Below are 19,243 nucleotides of genomic sequence, written 5' to 3'. Positions count from 1 at the left end.
AGCTTTTGACACTGTCTCCCACAGTATTCTTGTCAGCAAGTTAAGGAAGTATGGGCTGGATGAATGCACTATAAGGTGGGTAGAAAGCTGGCTAGAGTGTCGGGCTCAACGGGTAGTGATCAATGGCTCCATGTCTAGTTGGCAGCCGGTATCAAGTGGAGTGCCCCAAGGGTCGGTCCTGGGGCCGGTTTGTTCAATATCTTCATAAATGATCTGGAGGATGGTGTGGATTGCACTCTCAGCAAATTTGCGGATGATACTAAACTGGGAGGAGTGGTAGATACGCTGGAGGGGAGGGATAGGATACAGAAGGACCTAGACCAATTGGAAGATTGGGCCAAAAGGAATCTGATGAGGTTCAATAAGGATAAGTGCAGGGTCCTGCACTTAGGACGGAAGAACCCAATGCACAGCTACAGACTAGGGACCGAATGGCTAGGCAGCAGTTCTGCGGAAAAGGACCTAGGGGTGACAGTGGACGAGAAGCTGGATATGAGTCAGCAGTGTGCCCTTGTTGCCAAGAAGGCCAATGGCATTTTGGGATGTATAAGTAGGGGCATAGCGAGCAGATCGAGGAACGTGATCGTCCCCCTCTATTCAACATTGGTGAGGCCTCATCTGGAGTACTGTGTCCAGTTTTGGGCCCCACACTTCAAGAAGGATGTGGATAAATTGGAGAGAGTCCAGCAAAGGGCAACAAAAATGATTAGGGGTCTGGAACACATGAGTTATGAGGAGAGGCTGAGGAAGCTGGGATTGTTTAGCCTGCAGAAGAGAAGAATGAGGGGGGACTTGATAGCTGCTTTCAACTACCTGAAAGGGGGTTCCAAAGAGGATGGCTCTAGACTGTTCTCAGTGGTAGCAGATGACAGAACGAGGAGTAATGGTCTCAAGTTGCAGTGGGGGAGGTTTAGATTGGATATTAGGAAAAACTTTTTCACTAAGAGGGTGGTGAAACACTGGAATGCGTTACCTAGGGAGGTGGTAGAATCTCCTTCCTTAGAGGTTTGTAAGGTCAGGCTTGACAAAGCCCTGGCTGGGATGATTTAACTGGGAATTGGTCCTGCTTCGAGCAGGGGGTTGGACTAGATGACCTTCTGGGGTCCCTTCCAACCCTGATATTCTATGATCAGCATCATTACAGTACAGGGATTCAAAGCTCCAGGTGACGTGTGTTAGTTGGGAAGCCTGTGCAAAACATTCACACTGTGCATAAAGGTTACAAAACTGCATGAAACCTGAAGCTCAGCCCAAACTGTTTGTTACCTTCAGAGTGAACCATGGCTGATTTATGATTTCATGCTAAAACCATGTGAAATTTCTGGCTGTGCATGGTTTCAGTGCAGAGCCTGGTGAAACAGCAGTTTTGCCTGAGTTTTGCTTTGAGTTTGTGAGTTCATTCAAACTTGGAGCTCAAAGGCACATTCAGAAGGCATAAACCCATGTAGACGAAAACTAAGGAGAAGGACATTCTTGGAATCCTGAGAATCAGAACTGTACACATTTGCACAGCTTTACAAATTTGCCTAATTATTACAGCACATACACCGTGTAAAAAAAATTGATGCCTAATCCATCAGATGTGCTCTGGTTAACTTTACTGTATTTGGTAGAGAAGGAAGAAAATGTTTTTTATTTTCATGTAAAATGTATGCCATGACTAATTATCAACAGCAAGTGTCAAAGCTTGCACCTAAACCCACAGTTTTGTCCCATCTGTGATAAAACAGTAAAGTAATTAGTAGCTAGTGCATTAGAGATTCACATCTTAGTTGATGAAATTGTGTACATCCAGTCAAAAATTACTATGGTCAGAAAGCATCTGGGCTAAGCACAAGTGGATATTAGGGAGAATGTTTTCAGTACAATAGGCTTGGATTAAAAATAAATGAGAGACATGCATTTAAATGGCTTTGCAAATAGCAGATAACTCTGGTGAAAGCTCTGGTGGGAAAAGCATTGCATGGTGAGAAGTATCTAATGACTCTGAGGAAAGCTATAACGTAAATAATTAACACTGATATAAAGATAACTGCGGAGAGGTCGAAGACGCATTGCAAGGGTTAAATAACAGGAGAGCTGTGCAGAAATCTACTAAAGCAGCCAGGATTTCCACTGGGAGCAGCTGTATGTTATTTTTTCTACTAAATCCTGTTTACCAAGAAGCTCCATACCGGAGATGGTAAATATATTCTTTACCCTGGCACTGATAACAGCCGCAACTTGCTTTAATGAGGTGAGTGGCTGTCACCTTGGCTGAATGCTCAGTTTCAGCAGATACTATCACTATGTACCGACTACCGGTTCAAGGAGATGCATTGGAGGGGCTCAGAATATGAATGACTTTCCCAATTTTAATATATCTGTTTCAGGGAATGGGCTAATATAAGTGAAACTAGAACTGTTGGGATGTACAACTAAAATGATGAAGACAACACCTGTACCCAATCTGAGGTTGAAAGATAGAAGATACATTTTTAATAGTGTAGTAATATTCTCATGCTATCAGTGCATTTAAACAGACTATAAAGTCTAGTAGTGACTTGATATAACTTATGTTCACAGCTATGCCAGGAACACAATAATAATTTATCAGATGGTCATTGTGTCCTTTAAACATGAATTCACACTCCAAAAACACAATGGGGCCTGATTCTGCATTCAGAAAACATTCAGTGGGAGTTCCATGTACAGAATGGCTTTTGAATCGAGCTCATTGTATATATATGTCCGTATGTTGTTTGATTTTCATCTCTTTATCATCTATCCCAGACCGATTATATGCCTTTGCAGATGTGATGGACTAAGAATCTCCCATTTAGTCTGTACTGTATTTATCCATATTCAAAGATTATTAGGTTTCAGAGTGATAGCTGTGTTAGTCTGTATCAACAAAAAGGAGGAGGAGTACTTGTGGCACCTTTGAGACTAACAAATTTATTTGGGCAAAAGCTTTCATGGGCTAAAACCCACTTCATCAGATGCATGTGTAAGGGGACTGTTGCCCCCTTATTAACAGTCAGTGGGGTGTTTTGGTGGCTAGCTCCCAGTACTAAAAGGGGAAGGGTCGATGGGGAATCAGGACCCTGAGACTGACAGTCCCCAGGAACAATGGGGAGAGGCCAATGCTCCAGGTCAGCCTGAATGACAGGGTGGGCAGGCTAATCAGGGAGTCAGGAGGCCAGGGAGGTCCCGTCTTCGTGTGAGCTGGATTTGCCTGGGTCAGACAGAGTGGGGCCGAGCTAAGGAGAAAGCAGGGGCCCAACCTCAGCTGGGGAGCAGAGCTGGGCCAGATCCAGAGGGACCAGAAAAGCAGCCCAGAGAGAGCAGACCCTGTCCTGGGAGCAGAGCTGCAGCTCCAAAGCCAGAGGCACAGCCCAGATCGAGCAGACTTGCCCTGGGAGGAGAGCTGCAGCGACCAGAGCCAGAGGGGCCAGAAAAGCAGCCCAGGAAGCAGGTCAGTGCTGGGAGCAGAGTCACAGAAGCAGCCTGCAGAGCAGACCTGTCCTGGGAGCAGAGCTGCAGCAACCAGAGCCAGAGGGGCCAGAGAAGCAGCCCAGGGAGCTGGAGGCAGAGCAGCAGCAGCCGTGCAGAGACCGAGTGGTGGAGCTGGGGCTGGAGCAGTCTGGAGCCGGGTATCGCGAGCAGCTGGGGAGACCGAGGGGGACCCTGGGCAGCGGGCCCAGCACAGGGAGATGCCTCAGCCAAGAGGCTCTGCAGGCCAGGCTTGGATCGTAACCCTGACAGGGCGGGGGTGACACAGGGCAGAAGGGTCCTACCACTTAGAGCCTGAGAGCCTGTGGCCACCACCAGAGCAATCCGACCCACAGCATCCCTGCAGCACAGCCAGGGCCTGAGAAGGGGCCTGGGACTTACAAGGAGCAGACTGTGAACTGCCCTGACGTTCCAGAGACACTGTCTGTGATGTTCCCTGCCACCGAGCGGGTTGATGTGTTTCCTTTAACCTTTCCCATTTTCCTTATTCTTTTTAAAATTAATTGTTGATTAAATAACTTGCATTTGCTTTAACTTGTATGTAATTGTCAGTGGGTCAGAGAAGTGCCCGGTGCAGAGAGAGTACCCCAGAATGGGGACACCCTAACCCCTGTCCTAGGTGACCACAGCAGGGTTGGGGGTCGAGCCCCCCAGGAATCCTGGGCCCAGCCTTGTTGGGGTTACAAGGACTCTGCCAGACAGGAGAGTGGAAGGGGAGTCCTCAAGGGCAGGGAGGCCACTGGGTAAAGGAAGTGGGAGCGAGGACTCAGATCCTTTCGCTAGCCCACTTCACCGCGGCAGTGCAGAAGCCAGGAAAGTTCCCCACAAGAGCGGAACTATTCCTCCGCTTACACATGGAGTGGAAAATACAGTAGCAAGATTATTAGGATGAGCGAGAGTGAAATACTGCAGATATTTTTATTGCAATTACTTACCGAGGGTCACAGAGAAACTTGGTCTTTTCTCCTTCCTCTCTCCAGATAAGCCATTCTCGAAAAGACGGATGAACAAACATTCGTGTCATGTCTCTACGCTTGATAAGAAACATGGAGAGGTTCTCCATCCTCTGCTGAAAGTCATCCCATTCCAGTGTGCCCTCAATGCTACCGGCATTAATGGCCTGAAATATATGTTCATCCGTTAATGGATGCAGAGATGCCACGGCCACATTCAAGAGAGGCATAACCCGATCAAAGGAAGACTGTGTTGGGAACTTCATATTGCACTGCAACAGGTAAACCTCAGAGAGAGAGACTGGGACTACTTTATAGCTGGAGCTCTTTAGTACCAGGTAGCCCTTCTCTATGAGATCAAAAGTGAGCTTTAGGTATAGATAGGACCCTTGGCTCAAGGTCTTGAGGTGAGAACTGAGTTTGCCAAATGTAGTGTTGTCCATTTTGCCATTAAGGGAGATGTTGTTCTGGATCTCAGAGCTGCTGTGTATTCGATGAAGGATATATGCCTGGAGGTCCTGATCTATGGCTTCGTTCTCTTCCAGTCTATCCAAAAAAATCCTATGGAAGGGCAACAACTTAATTATTTCCTGGAAGAAAAGAAAAGAAATTATTCATGTTGGAAGGGCTTATTATTAATAAAAATAAACAATCTGTATTCCATCAGCACCTAGAGAGGTGTTGGGCAAATACCTAAGATGACATGGTCCAATCTAAAACGCAGTGGAGTGGGTTTCTTTGTGAAACTAGGTAGCTGAAATAAAACTGAGGAAAGTTTTTCCTAACACACTTGCCAAGGAAAGGGGTTGGAGTATTCACAAAGAGCAGTGCCCTTTAAAATTATAGTCCCATCCCAACCAGCTATTGGACCTGCCATCAGCTTTCTTCTGTGTCATGCAGATGCCCAGATTAGGGCATCACCTGTGGGCAGCCAAAGCTGGTGGGGTCCAGGATTCTAGGCCTCTCATTGAAACAGACAGCTTAGTATATCTCAAGGAGTGCTGAGTGCAGTAGTCTTCAGCATCATACAGCAGTTGATTAAATGGAAGGTTATTCGTAGATATTTCCTACTGCACAGTGAATGCCATAAGGAAATACTATATATGCCGTTGATTTGCTCAGAGTCAACAGTGGGTTCTCTTTTCTCAGCCAAAGGGCTGTTTCTGAAAGTGTATAGTGTGGGATTGCACATCTGCTGTATATCACCAAGATATTGTGGGCTGGCATGTCTGATCTGGTAAGTTCAGTTTACACTGCTCATGCCGCACAAAGTCAGTGTAAATCAGATGGAAGTTTCCCCTAGAGAATTTTACTCTCTGCCGATATAAAGCTAGGAGAGGCAATTCTGCTGCCCCTGCTGGAAACCCCACCCCATGCAAGGGGAATGAGGGGATACATTAGGTGTGTTGTGGTGGGGTGGGTAAATGGAGGTGAATTTAGATTAGCATAAGGTCTCAGAGATATTATGCCAGTGTTGTAAGTTAAAGCTGCCCCTTGAAGCTTTGACTTGCACTGGTGCTGGATGACTGAGAATCAGGGAGCTGCAACCAGCTCCCTGAAAGTAAAGTTTGGGCACAGAGGAGAATCAAATCTTACAATTTAAAAAAATTGAGGGCTACAAAAGCTCTGACCAATTAAATAACTGAGAGCTTAAAATACCAGGAATGCAATTTAAAATCTGTCATTGAAACAAACATTACAAAATCCCTTTTTTCCAGAATGAAATATTTAAACTACCTTAAAATAAAGGGGAAGTAAGAAAGAGTGGCACTGAAATAGGAAGACTGTGCAACCTGCCACTGTAACAAATACAAAAATTGCTAGTGAGAATTGCTAGCAAGTCCCTGCAGTTCTTGATTTACAATAATGGTGAATTACTTCTGGGGTCTGGCTGGGAGAATTACAGCTAAATAGATCGATTGGTATTTTCTTGTCTATTGCCACTACACTAGAGGAAAGTACAGTACAGGTTCTGAGCAAAGAGGATGTTCATTAAAGCCTTAGACACTAGCATTATAATGTATGTTAGCAACAGAAATTGAGCGGAAGTTGACATAACCTAAGACAAAAACACTTAGAACAGTGTCAGCTACATTCACTCTAAAACCTCAGAAACTGCCGAAGATCAAGCGTTCTAATAGAGTTAAATAGCTTCTTGGACCCATGTTATGACTCCTTCAGACTGTACCAAATAAACACACAGACCCTGAATCAGTCTATCATGGTTATATTCTCATACTGATGGGCAGGAAGTTATGCATGAAATCCCTTCTCCTAGCTTCTTCTCATTTAAGAGAGAATACACAGCTAAGCTCCCATTTCGTAATAGTCCAGTCTCAGAGACTTTGGGCCTGGTCTTGCAAACAGTCTGATGGTGAGTGGTCCTCTTTCATGTGAATAGTCCTGCTGAAATTAATGGAACTAGTTGCTGAGCAAGGATTATTGACACGGGTAAAGGGTGCAGGACCAGACTCTTGTCCTGTAACAGTATCCAGAGAAAGAGTCTAGGGGATATAAATCAATCTGAATGCATTACAAAAAGACTGGCGCAAAGGAGAGATAAAATGATATAACTTCAAAAAAATTAATAATTAAATCTATATGACACTGGTTAAGATTTTCAATAAGAAAACCCATCATGACAAAAATCCAGTGTTTGTGTGTTTAATAGGAAACATGGTCTTAGTATACCTGTAGACTTGTCCTGACCGTCACTATCAACTTCAGCCAGGATGGGAATTTTCCGATCATTTTGCTCAAGAATGATACTATGGTGTCCCCATAATCTGGCTTGTGAAATTCAGCTTCATTTAAACCATCAATTAATATGATGTAGTCTTCATCTGGGATCTTCCTCTCTGAGATGATATGAAAGAGAAAAAGCTTCAGTCCATCGGCTAGCAGCATGGCTACAATGAGCACTCACCACATTGTTTGAAATCAGACATTGCTATAGACGAAAAGAGATAAAATAACTGTACTTCTCAGGTTGCATAAAATATGTATTTGATTTACAATATCTATACAATTGTGACAACCACTTCATTAAAACGATTAAGGCTATTAAACAAGTCACCTTCTCCCCAAACTCAAATATATTTGAGAAATGTGAATCAGCAACTCTCAGCACATTTTGACAAGAACATTATTACATGTACTTTCACTGGTGACATTAAACATCAACAGCGTCCTGATGTAAACCTGTTGCAACATTTACAATTGCTATGAATACGTATGCATAGAAGTATATGCCACTAGCACCTTTAGATAATCTAGATTGGGATGTTGTGTAGGCACACAGTAGACTTTCTAACCAACTAATGCTCATGCTGGGCTAGATTTTCGAACGTGCATGCAAATACTAATAAACATGTGCAAACCATGGTTCACGGGCAGTGCAGGTGTTTGAGCACAAATCAGTTTGCATGCACAGGAGCTGGTCAGATGAACTTTTCAAAATTCTGCCCTCTGTTCAGTAAAGATGGGTCCAGAACAAACCCCTGCCTCATGAACTTCAGAGAAGTTTGGATCTGAATTCTATGGCTCAGACCATCTCGACGATTACGTTTGCTGACAGTTGTACATGAACATTTTTAAGCGTAGGACCCTGGGCACTTTTCATGCTGCTAACAACATAATTACTGAGGAAAAACGGTGTGGTTTTCATGCAATAAAGTTACATTTCTCAAGCAGATTTTGAAGGCTGAACTTTAAGTTTAGCATTAATTGATGCCAATAAGAGGAACTACGTCTCACTGACACTGCAGTCCATTAAATAAAAATAGCGGTGTCACAAATCTGTCCTTGGCAGAAACCCCCTTTAGGAGTATGTAGGGAGTGCAAGTGTGTGGGTCCAATTGCACCCATCCCAGTCAGTGCTGCAGGGATGTATCCCTCTTGTGGGTTGGTGCTTGATCCTCCGGCCAAGACCTCCTTGCTGTTTCTTCCCCTCTCAGGGTCCCATGTGAAGTAAACCAAACTGTCCACAGTCAGCAAAGAAGGTTAAATAAAAGTATGAAGAAAAAGGAAGAAAGGAAAACCTATCTGCAGCTTCAGTTGGGGCATTGGCCTCTCTTACTTCAGAGGGCCATGGCAGTATCACAGTCCCCTTCAGAGTTCCCTGGGTCTCCAGTACAAACCTCAGTCTCATTCCCCTTCTTAGCTCAAGGGATCCACGTCCTCCTCCTGCACGGGCAGGGGCTCTGTTGGCTGTCAGCCTCTCTCTCTGGGAGCTGAAAAGCACAACAGCCCTTTCCCTTCCCGGGTTGTCCCTAGCTGAGCAGAGTCCCCTCTTTTTAACCCCTCCTCCAGACCTGGTCTGGTCTGGAGGGGAGGGGTCCACTGCAGCCCAGAGCAGCTCCTTAATCTGCTTCTATGCTGGTGCGGCATCACAAGGGGTTTTCTGGGTCAACTGGTTCTCTGTACCAGCCAAGTTGACTTATGGAATCAGAAGTTGGAGACTTAGGCCTTGTCTACACTTAACATTTAGATTGACATAACTATAGCACTCAGGGGTGTGAACTCACAGCCCTGAGCCCCATATCTATGTCAACGTAACCTCTGCTGTAGACATGGCCAGGTCGAGAGAAGAATGCTTCCATTGACCTAGCTACTGCCCATCAGGGTGATGGGCTACCTACAGTGATGGAAAAAATCCTTCCGCTGCTGTACAAAATGTCTACACTACGGCACTACAGTAGTGCCCATAGTGTAGACACGGCCTCATACAGTTATTCTCTCCATCTCTCACCCATGAAGGACTATCCCACTTTTTAGTGGGGATGTCACATCTATGAATTTCGCAATTTTTGTTTACTCCCACTGTCTGGGATGTTCACAGCGGTCAGAGGAAGTTAGGTGTCCAAATTTCACAGACTTTCAAAATGGGGGCCTTACTATTATCTGGCTTTGACAATCCCACCCATTACAACTCACTCTCTCTGAGAGAGATGCAGCCTTCCTAGCACCAAAGACCTCCTTTTAGAGAAAGGCAACTGTTGGTTTTCCCTTTGGCGGCTGCTTAAGACAAGTTTCGCTGTACAATATTGTCTAGTAATACATTAAAAAATTCTAGCCAGGGACATATTTAGTGCACTATTGTACACGTACAAAAGATAGTTGCATTCTTTCTTCAAAAGTAGACCCTGACTGCAGGACAAGACATTTTCAAACCATCAGCACATCAGATAACAGCAGCAGAATTTTAACTGCTCAGATTGCTTTTTGTACTATGTTGCATTAAAGACAACCAATTTTTGTGGTCATCTTGCCACAGCTGAAATCTGTAGAAAAAAGAAACAGGCAGGCTGTCAAGGTTCCTCCCCCACTCTGAACTCTAGGGTACAGATGTGGGGACCTGCATGAAAAACCTCCTAAGCTTATCTTTACCAGCTTAGGTCAAAACTTCCCCAAGGTACAAAATATTACCCCCGTTATCCTTGGAATGGCCGCTACCACCACCAAACTAATACTGGTTACTGGGGAAGAGCTGTTTGGACGCGTCCTTCCCCCCAAAATACTTCCCAAAACCTTGCACCCCACTTCCTGGACAAGGTTTGGTAAAAAGCCTCACCAATTTGCCTAGGTGACTACAGACCCAGACCCTTGGATCTTAAGAACAATGAACAATCCTCCCAACACTTGTACCCCCCCTTTCCTGGGAAATGTTGGATAAAAAGCCTCACCAATTTGCATAGGTGACCACAAACCCAAACCCTTGGATCTGAGAACAATGAAAAAGCATTCAGTGTTTTACAAGAAGACTTTTAATAAAAAATAGAAGTAAATAGAAATAAAGAAATCCCCCTGTAAAATCAGGATGGTATATATCTTACAGGGTAATTAGATTCAAAAACATAGAGAACCCCTCTAGGCAAAACCTTAAGTTACAAAAAAGATACACAGACAGAAATAGTTATTCTATTCAGCACAATTCTTTTCTCAGCCATTTAAAGAAATCATAATCTAACACATACCTAGCTAGATTACTTACTAAAAGTTCTAAGACTCCATTCCTGTTCTGTCCCTGGCCAAGACGACTACAGACAGACCCACAAACCCTTTGTTTCTCTCCCTCCTCCCAGCTTTTGAAAGTATCTTGTCTCCTCATTGGTCATTTTGGTCAGGTGCCAGCGAGGTTACCTTTAGCTTCTTAACCCTTTACAGGTGAGAGGAGCTTTCCCCTGGCCAGGAGGGATTTCAAAGGGGTTTACCCTTCCCTTTATATTTATGACACAGGCAAAGAAGGTGTAATAGAGGTGGAACACAAGAAACAGGTCTATTTCCTGGCCCCAGTTTTCTAACCTGGTTCAGAGCCACAAAAGTTTAATAATAACCATGTCACAAGACAGTATCCAGTGACTATTACAGGGGCTATAAACGGAAAGTATGGGTCACGAACACGAATCAGTTCTGTATGGGGACCACTTCAGTGAGACATCTCATGTATCAGCTTGGAAAATGGAAAGACACCTTAATTTTCTCTCCTCCCAAAGGGAACGGACCGTTTTGTAGAACACAAAAGAACAGGTGCATTTAATTTCTAATACAGTTGAGATTTTCCTTGCGTCAGCTCCCTATAAATTACCCTCTTTTCTCTTAGCAGTAAATTAAATCGTATTTTATATTTAATGAGCAGTTAAAAAATTATTGCTCCTTTTAATTAGATTATTTGCTATTTTTAACACCTGATCACCCATCTGAAGGTTGTATTATGGCAGTTAAAACTAAATGGCCAAAGACCTGTTTATTTCAGAGGGAACTCCATATATGCTCTGTCATGGCAGCTACAAGGGACTACAATGCTTTTGCTGTGTCCCCCTCAGGGCAAAGAGCAGGGCATTCTCAGTAAAGGGTCCTCACGGGAACGTCTGCAATAAAAGACCCATGGCATGGCCATGGCTGGCCCATGTCAGCTGATTCAGGCTCGGGGGGCTTGAGTTGAGAGGCTATAAAATTGCAGTGTAGACATTCAAGAGGGCTGATGATGGGGGAGGGTCCCAGAACTCAGGCTCCAGTCTGCAACTTTATAGCCCCACAGCCTGAGCCCAAGTCAGCTGACCCCAGCTTTGAGACTTGGTGCTGCAGGTTTTTTATTGTAATGTAGCCATACCCGATATCTTGAATTTGTTTTCTCTGGCAAGTCCATCAGAGCCCTTGTCTAGCCACCTTTAGGGTGTGCTGCAAGCCGCACCTTTCTGGAAGTTAGTGCTGCTTAATGAATGTGGGTTTGGACTGGGAGTTAGGAGACCTGGTTCTATTCCTGAGGAGTGCTGTTGATTTATATTTGCAATACTCTCACGACCCCCATCTATACAGTGTTAACCTTCCTTTGTAAAGCACTACAGATGGACTGTGCTATGAAAGTTAGGCATTACAGTTCGCGGGTTAGCTTTTTCTTTTCCCCTTTAATCACTTAAGGAAATATTTAATTAAATTTAAAATAAACAGTACGGTGGTGAAAAGCATTACCCCTATAATAAATACCTTCAGAATAGCTATACATTAAATCTCATTGTCCGATTATCTCTTCATCCCAAGCTTTTTGTATTTCTCTATTTACTGTTCATATGTGTACAGAAAAGGTGTTTATTTTGCATTAAAATCATTACATACATTTTTTCACGTAACTTTTAAGCAGGATGACAGGGCACACTAGGAAATAGCCCTTACGACTCTCTCACCTTGGAGCAAATACGATGGAAGCCTGATTTTTACATCCACATCTCCTGGTTCTCATAAAGCTTATATGGGGGATGGGGAGGAGAAGGAAATACGGTCATGGTTCCCCTACAAGTTGTTTCTATTACTCAAATATATACATAAATACATTTGAAAAATGTGAATCTCAGTTTGTCAGCAATATTCAGCATTAATAATTGATAATAAATAGATAAATAAATTGATAATAAATTCATAAATAAAATTACTGTTTAAAGCTTCAACAGCACCTTGTAAAGGGTCTGTTGCCATATTAACAAATTCTTGTATATTACATATTTTCTTCAACCAATTTCCATATGATGTTCATTTTGTTACAAAACACTTGGTACAAATTAGTTTGCCAACAATCTTAATCAGCAACACTGAAAGACTGGGGTCTTGATCCCTGGATCCAGCTGAGCAATGCTCAGGGAAAGGCACAAGAGGGAAAACCTAGCTTCACAAGAACAGCTTGATTTTCCCTGATCTTAGGTGCCTGATGGGGATGAGTTTGGCTGCCAGCATAATTTAAAGCATCCTCAGAACTGCTCTAAGTTACGTCATCTGGAATGGCCCCCCAGGTGACATTGTAACAGCTGTAGATTACTTCTCTGCCTGCCAGCCACATCTTCAACAAACCCCTAATGCAAAGTGGTGGTTGCAAAGGGTGGAGAGAATGCTGATCTGATGACACTCAGAGATTTCCCCAAGCCAGGGGAATCCACAGCTGGACAGCTGAGCCAGCTTTATAGTCCCTTTGCACCCGTACTGAAGTCAGTATTTAGAATCTAGACACTCAGCTTCAAAATAGCGACTTTATTTGAACAACAAAGCTGCTAAATATGACTGGAGTGGTGTTTATATCACTTTGATCCATCTATTGCATTGGGATGAAACGTACAATCGTGTTGAACAATTTCCACAGCCAATATTACACATTGCAGTATTTGTATAAACATGGTTTTGAGAGGGACAGAGCTCTGCACTCTACCCACACCTGAATAGTGTCTATGGCTATGAAGGTCAAAGGTTTTACCGTTAGCCACTCTATTAAGAAAAACTAACTGCATCTTTCTTGTATACAAAAGAAAGAGGAGCAGGTACAGCTGACACTGCATGTGGGAAAATGGAAATGTCCTGAAGGGTTTTTGCTATATCTCCGGAGTCAGTAATTAGGATATGGTCTGTTACCCAGTTCCCCAAAGCAGCATTACGTAAGTCATCGACAGACTTGTATATTGTCAGCATTTTTGTTTGGAGGCTGAGAATTCCCAAGAGCTGATTAAATAATGAATTTTGGAGGGGTAACTGAGTGGAGGAAAAAGTTAGTGACCTAACAAATGAATGCAAAGATGCTATTCTAAGAACAGCTGTGCAAGGCAAATGTTGTTAGCATTCATTTTCAGATCTTTTGGTCCAAATTTTGGATGTGAATGAAACCAAATGTGCTCAAAGTCAAGTGTTCACTCCACCACCTTGGAAAACACAACTGAAGGACTGGGTTGGAAGAGGAGTTACAAACCAAACAAGAGTCTGTTTTCTCAGCCTCCCTAAGTCCTACCTTCTCTTCTACAACTCTTGAATTTTCCTGGTGCACTAGGGGCTCACACATGGAATCCATCCGCTCCTTGGTTTGGAGGCTCACACTCAAAGAAAAGCTAAGTTAAAAATTCTCAGGCTGATAAGAGTTAAAAACAGTCTTAACCACAGTACCTTTATGAAGATTTTCCAAGGGCTCTAGGACTCCCCTCCGGAAGGAGGCCATGGGATCCTGAACACAGGATCTCAAGCTGAGCATACTCTGTAAATGTGGTTCCCGCAGTAGCTGCTCCCTGTAGGCGACAAACTGTGGTGAGCGGCAGAGCAGTGCTGCCACGTTGTGTACAAACTCTGGCACAAGACAGGTGTAGGCATTATCGGCCTGGCAGTAATGGTAAGCGACAACCTACCAAAGGGAAAAGAACAAAAATATATCTACATCAGACACCAGTCAGACAGATGTTAAAGCAGCATCTTTTTTGTAAATTTCACTTACTCCGGCAGGCCAAGTCTTTAGAGGGACCCCTGTTAACTGCCTTTGACATTGATCCAGATGAATCAGCTGGTAAAAACAGGTACTGATCCTTAAAAATTATTAGATGTGCCACTTGTGGAACAAGTGAATTAAAGTGCAGCCATTCACAAAAGTAGACAGTGACAACAACAAATTGACCTGTCTGAAGTACTGCATGATAGACTTGTGCTCCACTGTTTCAGATCTCCCCTGTCAGTCATAAGCTGCAATTGGTTTTTAAACTTACATTTTATTTGGTGTTTTTAAAATATCAAGCTAAGCATGGAAACGGATGTACGGTATACAGCAATATGTTAAAAAGAGGACCTTTCAGCACTGCAAAACCTGCAAATTACAGATTCTCCTGAACAAAGGGGCTGCCAGATTTACTCTACATTCCATACCCTCTCTCACAAAGGTTCTCCTGCAGAGAACTAACTGAAGAAAAATCTCCCCTTCCCCATCGCATCCCTAAGTCCCAGCTCTTTGGTCTCACTGCTGCCAACCTTCTCAAATAAACAGAAGTGCAACCAGATCCTCCTTCCCCTTTCCATTTTTCCACTGGTTCCAGGATCAGATTAAAAACTCCTCCCTCCATGGACTGTGTTATGCTGTATAGAATTGTGAGACACTTTATATTATTATTAATACCAATATTATAAAATTGCAATGGATTGTGCCAGATATGCCGTGTAAGGTGTCAGTGAAAATGTTATGATTTGCCAAGTATGGTAATCTTGTTTATATGTTGGTATCACCTTTGTATTGTAAGTTATATATGGTATATCTGTATTTCCAAACTTGTGCTGTTTTTATGGGTGACACCCCCAAACAGATTGGCATCAGCACTGCCTAGCCTGTTCGATGGCCCATCAGCTGTACAATGAACCCACTGAAAGGAGCCAAGGGATACACCTTACGAGTCAGCAAGGCATGTAGGGACAGGCTGGTGGACAGAGAACTCTAAGGTTTCTCCACGCCATGTGCTGTGAAGCTTGTGTTTGGGACACAGAAAGTACAAACCACATGGCAAAAGGAATATAAAGGGCAGCTGCATCATCTCCATTTACCTTCAATCCTGCTTCTTACCTCTGGTTTTCTACAAACTGAAGCTCTGAACAAATGACTGAATGGCCCATCCAAGCTTTGGGTGTGTTCCGGAGGGACTTTCAAGCCAACAAACTCACCAATACTGCTAAGAATCTGATATATGGACACTGAAGTCTCTGTATGTATCTGATTGCTTTATCATTTAACAACTCTCTTCTTGTTCTTTTCTTTTATAATAAACCTTTAGTTTTAGATGCAATAGGATTGTCTGGCAGTGTGGTATTTTGGGTGAGATCCAGACTGATGCTGACCTGGTAAGGTGGCTGGCCCTTTGGGGTCAGAAGAACATTTTGTATAAGTGAGCAGAGTTTTTAAGTAACTTCTCACTTTACTGGACCTCTGTGCTAACTGGGAGGCTGAGAACTGGAATGGGGGCTGTGTGATTTTTTTTTCCAGCTTCTTGGTAACCAGGGAGGGGGGTCAGGAGCACAGTTTGCGACTGGTTGGTGAGTCTAACTTCAGTGTTAGCCACCAGTTTTGGGAGAATCTGCGCTCCTTTTTTTCAGCCTGCCCTGATCTTGGCATTTTCAGTGAGAGCTGCCCTAGGCACTTGAGGTCACAAACTGCTTCAGTCTGTAGAGGACAACTCTCCCTGTTCCCTCTGCTGTTCTCTCTTTCTCCACCACACCTGGCCACTTGGAGGCAAGTGTCCTCTTCCTTTCAGTTTCGGTCATCTTGGTCAGCCTTTCCATAGCACGCTTCCCCATCCACTTTCCACCTCTTTTAAAATCTCATTGACAATATCATTCTTCTATAGTTCTTCATTTTAACTCTATTTATTTTATTCTGCAATGCATTTGGGGGTCCATTTTGTATGAAAGACATGATATAGTGAGGTGAAATCCCACTGAAATTCAGAAAACAATATATAGTGTTTGAACATGGGGGTGAGGAGAGAGAAGCAGATAGAGATTTAAAAAGCTAATTTTTCCCCTATTCATAATGTAATGACATTGGCCCCAATTATGGGCCGTGCTTCTGCACTAGTGCAAAGTGTTCTTAATCCCAAAGGATCTAGTCCTTTGAGGAGCCACAGATGGATCCTTGGTGATATAAGCCGCTACTCAACATTGCTCATGGCTGCTGGTATAGGGTGGCATGCCTTGGGCTTTAATGCCTCTGAACTGCCATAACGAACCCTTGGTTGGCAACAGCCTCTAGAACATCCAAAGATGTGCTCGTTCTGAGATGCTGTCAGGAGTGAACATTTATTTTTATCTGAACCAAGCAGATATGACTTTGTAAGGCATCATTTTTCTCATCCTAACTGCATTTTAAGCCTTGGCATCAAAAAGTGCAAAGGAGGTTATAAATAATAAAAGAGACTTTTCACTTTACTCCCATTTTTGGTTTTTGGTAAATGTCACCACCGAAGCTGAAGGCAGCACTGAGAGTTCTTTGCTGAAGTATTTGGTAAAGTTCAATTTAGCCAGTCTCAAATGCTTTCTATCCAACACCTTTTACACATTGTGCTAATTCTCTAAATATAGATTACACTGAAAAGAAGAAAACAATACGCATGCAATGGAAGTGAACTGAGAATAAAAGATTACATTTAAAATGTATATTTCCATTATTTTCCTGATGATTGAGCAAGTAATTTCCATGTGATCTTTTGTAAGTGCAAGTCAAGCCATTCCAGGTAAAATATTAAGGAGTCAAGACATTATATTCTTTACATTAAACAGCAAATATCAGTGGTCACACTTGTGTATTTTCTTTTTAAAGACAGCTTCAAAGGAATTTATTCTTGTTTTATGCATATTTTCCCTCAAGTGATTCCCCATGCTGGTGCATGGGATCATGAAACCAATCAACCATGGCAAACCATCTGCACAGTTTCTGCATACAGTGGAGTTAGTGCTCTTAAGCAATTTACACGTTTCTGTTTTGAAACTTGAAAAAACAGAAAATACTTCCAAGTGACTCAGTTCAAAATGTTGTGGGTCCTGAAGGCAGAGAATTCTCTCTCTCTCTCAGCAGAAGTATGAACTCAGATCTTTTGCTTCTACCTCGGATAGTGCTAAAACAATTCCTTGGCAACTTAGCTTGCGCACCCCTTGAAAAGAGATAAAATAATGCAGAGCAGTACATTTTGGAAAGGTTAATTTCCTAGAACCACCTGGATCTCCAACTTTCTTGTATAACAAAGTGTCATAAATATAAAGGGAAGGGTAACCACCTTTCTGTATACAGTTTTATAAAATCCCTCCTGGCCAGAGGCAATACCCTTTCACCTGTAAAGAGTTAAGAAGCTAAGGTAACCTAGCTGGCACCTGACTCAAAATGACCAATGAGGGGACAAGATACTTTCAAATCTGGGGGGGAGGGAGGGGGACACAAAGGGTTTGTCTGTCTGTGTGACGCTTCTGCTGGGAACAGATCAGGAATGCAGCCTTCCAACTCCTGTTAAGTTAGTAAGTAATCTAGCTAGAAAATCCGTGAGATTTTCTTTTGTTTAATGGCTGGTAAAATAAGCTGTGCTGGAGGGAATGTATGTTCCTGTTTTTGTGTCTTTTTGTAACTTAAGGCTTTGCCTAGAGGGATTCTTTATGTTTTGAATCTGATTACCTTGTGAGGTATTTACCATCCTGATTTTACAGAGGTGATTCTTTTACCTTTCCTTTAATTAAAATTCTTCTTTTAAGAACCTGATTGATATTTCATTGTTCTTAAGATCCAAGGGTTTGGGTCTGTGTTCACCTGTACCAATTGGTGAGGATTATTATCAAGCCTTCCCCAGGAAAGGGGGTGTAGGGCTTGGGGGGATATTTTGGGAGAAGACATCTCCAAGTGGGCTCTTTCCCTGTTCTTTGTTTAAAATGCTTAGTGGTGGCAGCATTCTGTTCAAGGACAAGGCAAAGTTTGTACCTTGGGGAAGTTTTTAACCTAAGCTGGTAAAAATAAGCTTAGGGGGTCTTTCATGCAGGTCTCCACATCTGTACTCTAGAGTTCAGAGTGCGGAAGGAATCTTGACACAAAGAAATATGATTATCACAATTTTTGTAGCCTTTTTTGTTTTTAACACATTACAGGGCTTAAAAAAATACCCGATAAGTAGAAACTAGAATACTGACTCTAGTAGCCAAATGCCAATAGGAAAGGTGCTGCCACTCCTGAAGTGAGGTGAAGGAGCAATTAATTTCTCCATTAGTGAGAAATGCTTTGTGCATCACCCTCCTGGCTACCAAGAGTGCGTGTTTTGGGGCTCCTACTATGATACTGACATTAAATCTTACCCAGACTAGTCACATTGCTCTTGGCTAGTAAGTGTCACAAAAACTGAGATCTTCCTTTGCTCATTTTTTCTATTCTTGCCTCTCCAATCTCTCTGCTTCCCTCCCTCCCCCTCCGCAACCTCTCTCTCCATTGTGGCCCAACCTTTACCAGTCACTTTTTCCATTCAGCCTCAAACAACCGTCACCACTCACTCTTTCTCTCCTTCACCACTCCATTCTGTTCCCTCTTCAGTCACCCTTTTCTGGATGTGGGGATCAGCAGGAACATTCAATCCTGATCGTTAGAGAAAACACACAGATCTGCATTTCTCCCAGCGAAGAATGGGTTTTCCACACTCTGTGTATGTGTGTTATAAGCACTATACCTTCAAGGTCAAGCCACTGATTTGATCTGACCTGTACAGCACAGTACAATAATTAAATTTTACTTGACTTGAATTGGGTTTTGGTTCAGATTAAAAATGGTGGCGGGATTACAGAAGATTAGAGGGAGGAAGGAAGATTTCCTGGTATAGGTGGGATTTAAGGAGGCATCTGAAGAAGGAAAGAGACAGTGGTTGGTAGATAAAAACAGGAAGATATTTCCAAGAATATGGAGCAACCTCAGTAAAGGAACAAAGCTGAGAGAGGAAGGAGAGGAATGCAGCAGTAAGGAGAGAAAGGTTTGGAAGGTGAATACGGAGCAGGAAAAA

The 19,243-nt window shown here is 43.0% G+C and overlaps 1 protein-coding gene across 1 annotated transcript in view; it reads right to left on the bottom strand.

Annotated features, from left to right (window-relative positions):
• Positions 1 to 19,243, bottom strand: part of TANC2 (tetratricopeptide repeat, ankyrin repeat and coiled-coil containing 2) — a 690,066-nt gene that overhangs the window by 78,409 nt on the left and 592,414 nt on the right. The window contains exons 13-15 of the mRNA XM_084615604.1: positions 13,863 to 14,094; positions 7,140 to 7,306; positions 4,431 to 5,038 (exon numbers count right to left, since the gene is read on the bottom strand). Of these exons, the coding sequence (XP_084471730.1) occupies positions 4,431 to 5,038; positions 7,140 to 7,306; positions 13,863 to 14,094 (1,007 nt within the window). The remainder of the gene's footprint in view (positions 1 to 4,430; positions 5,039 to 7,139; positions 7,307 to 13,862; positions 14,095 to 19,243) is intronic.

Source organism: Lepidochelys olivacea (assembly GCF_965140295.1).
Source record: "Lepidochelys olivacea isolate rLepOli2 genome assembly, chromosome: 27".
Lineage (NCBI taxonomy): Eukaryota > Metazoa > Chordata > Testudines > Cheloniidae > Lepidochelys > Lepidochelys olivacea.
The sequence above is the reverse complement of the archived record's forward strand: the minus strand, read 5'-3'. Positions and strand labels throughout refer to the sequence as shown.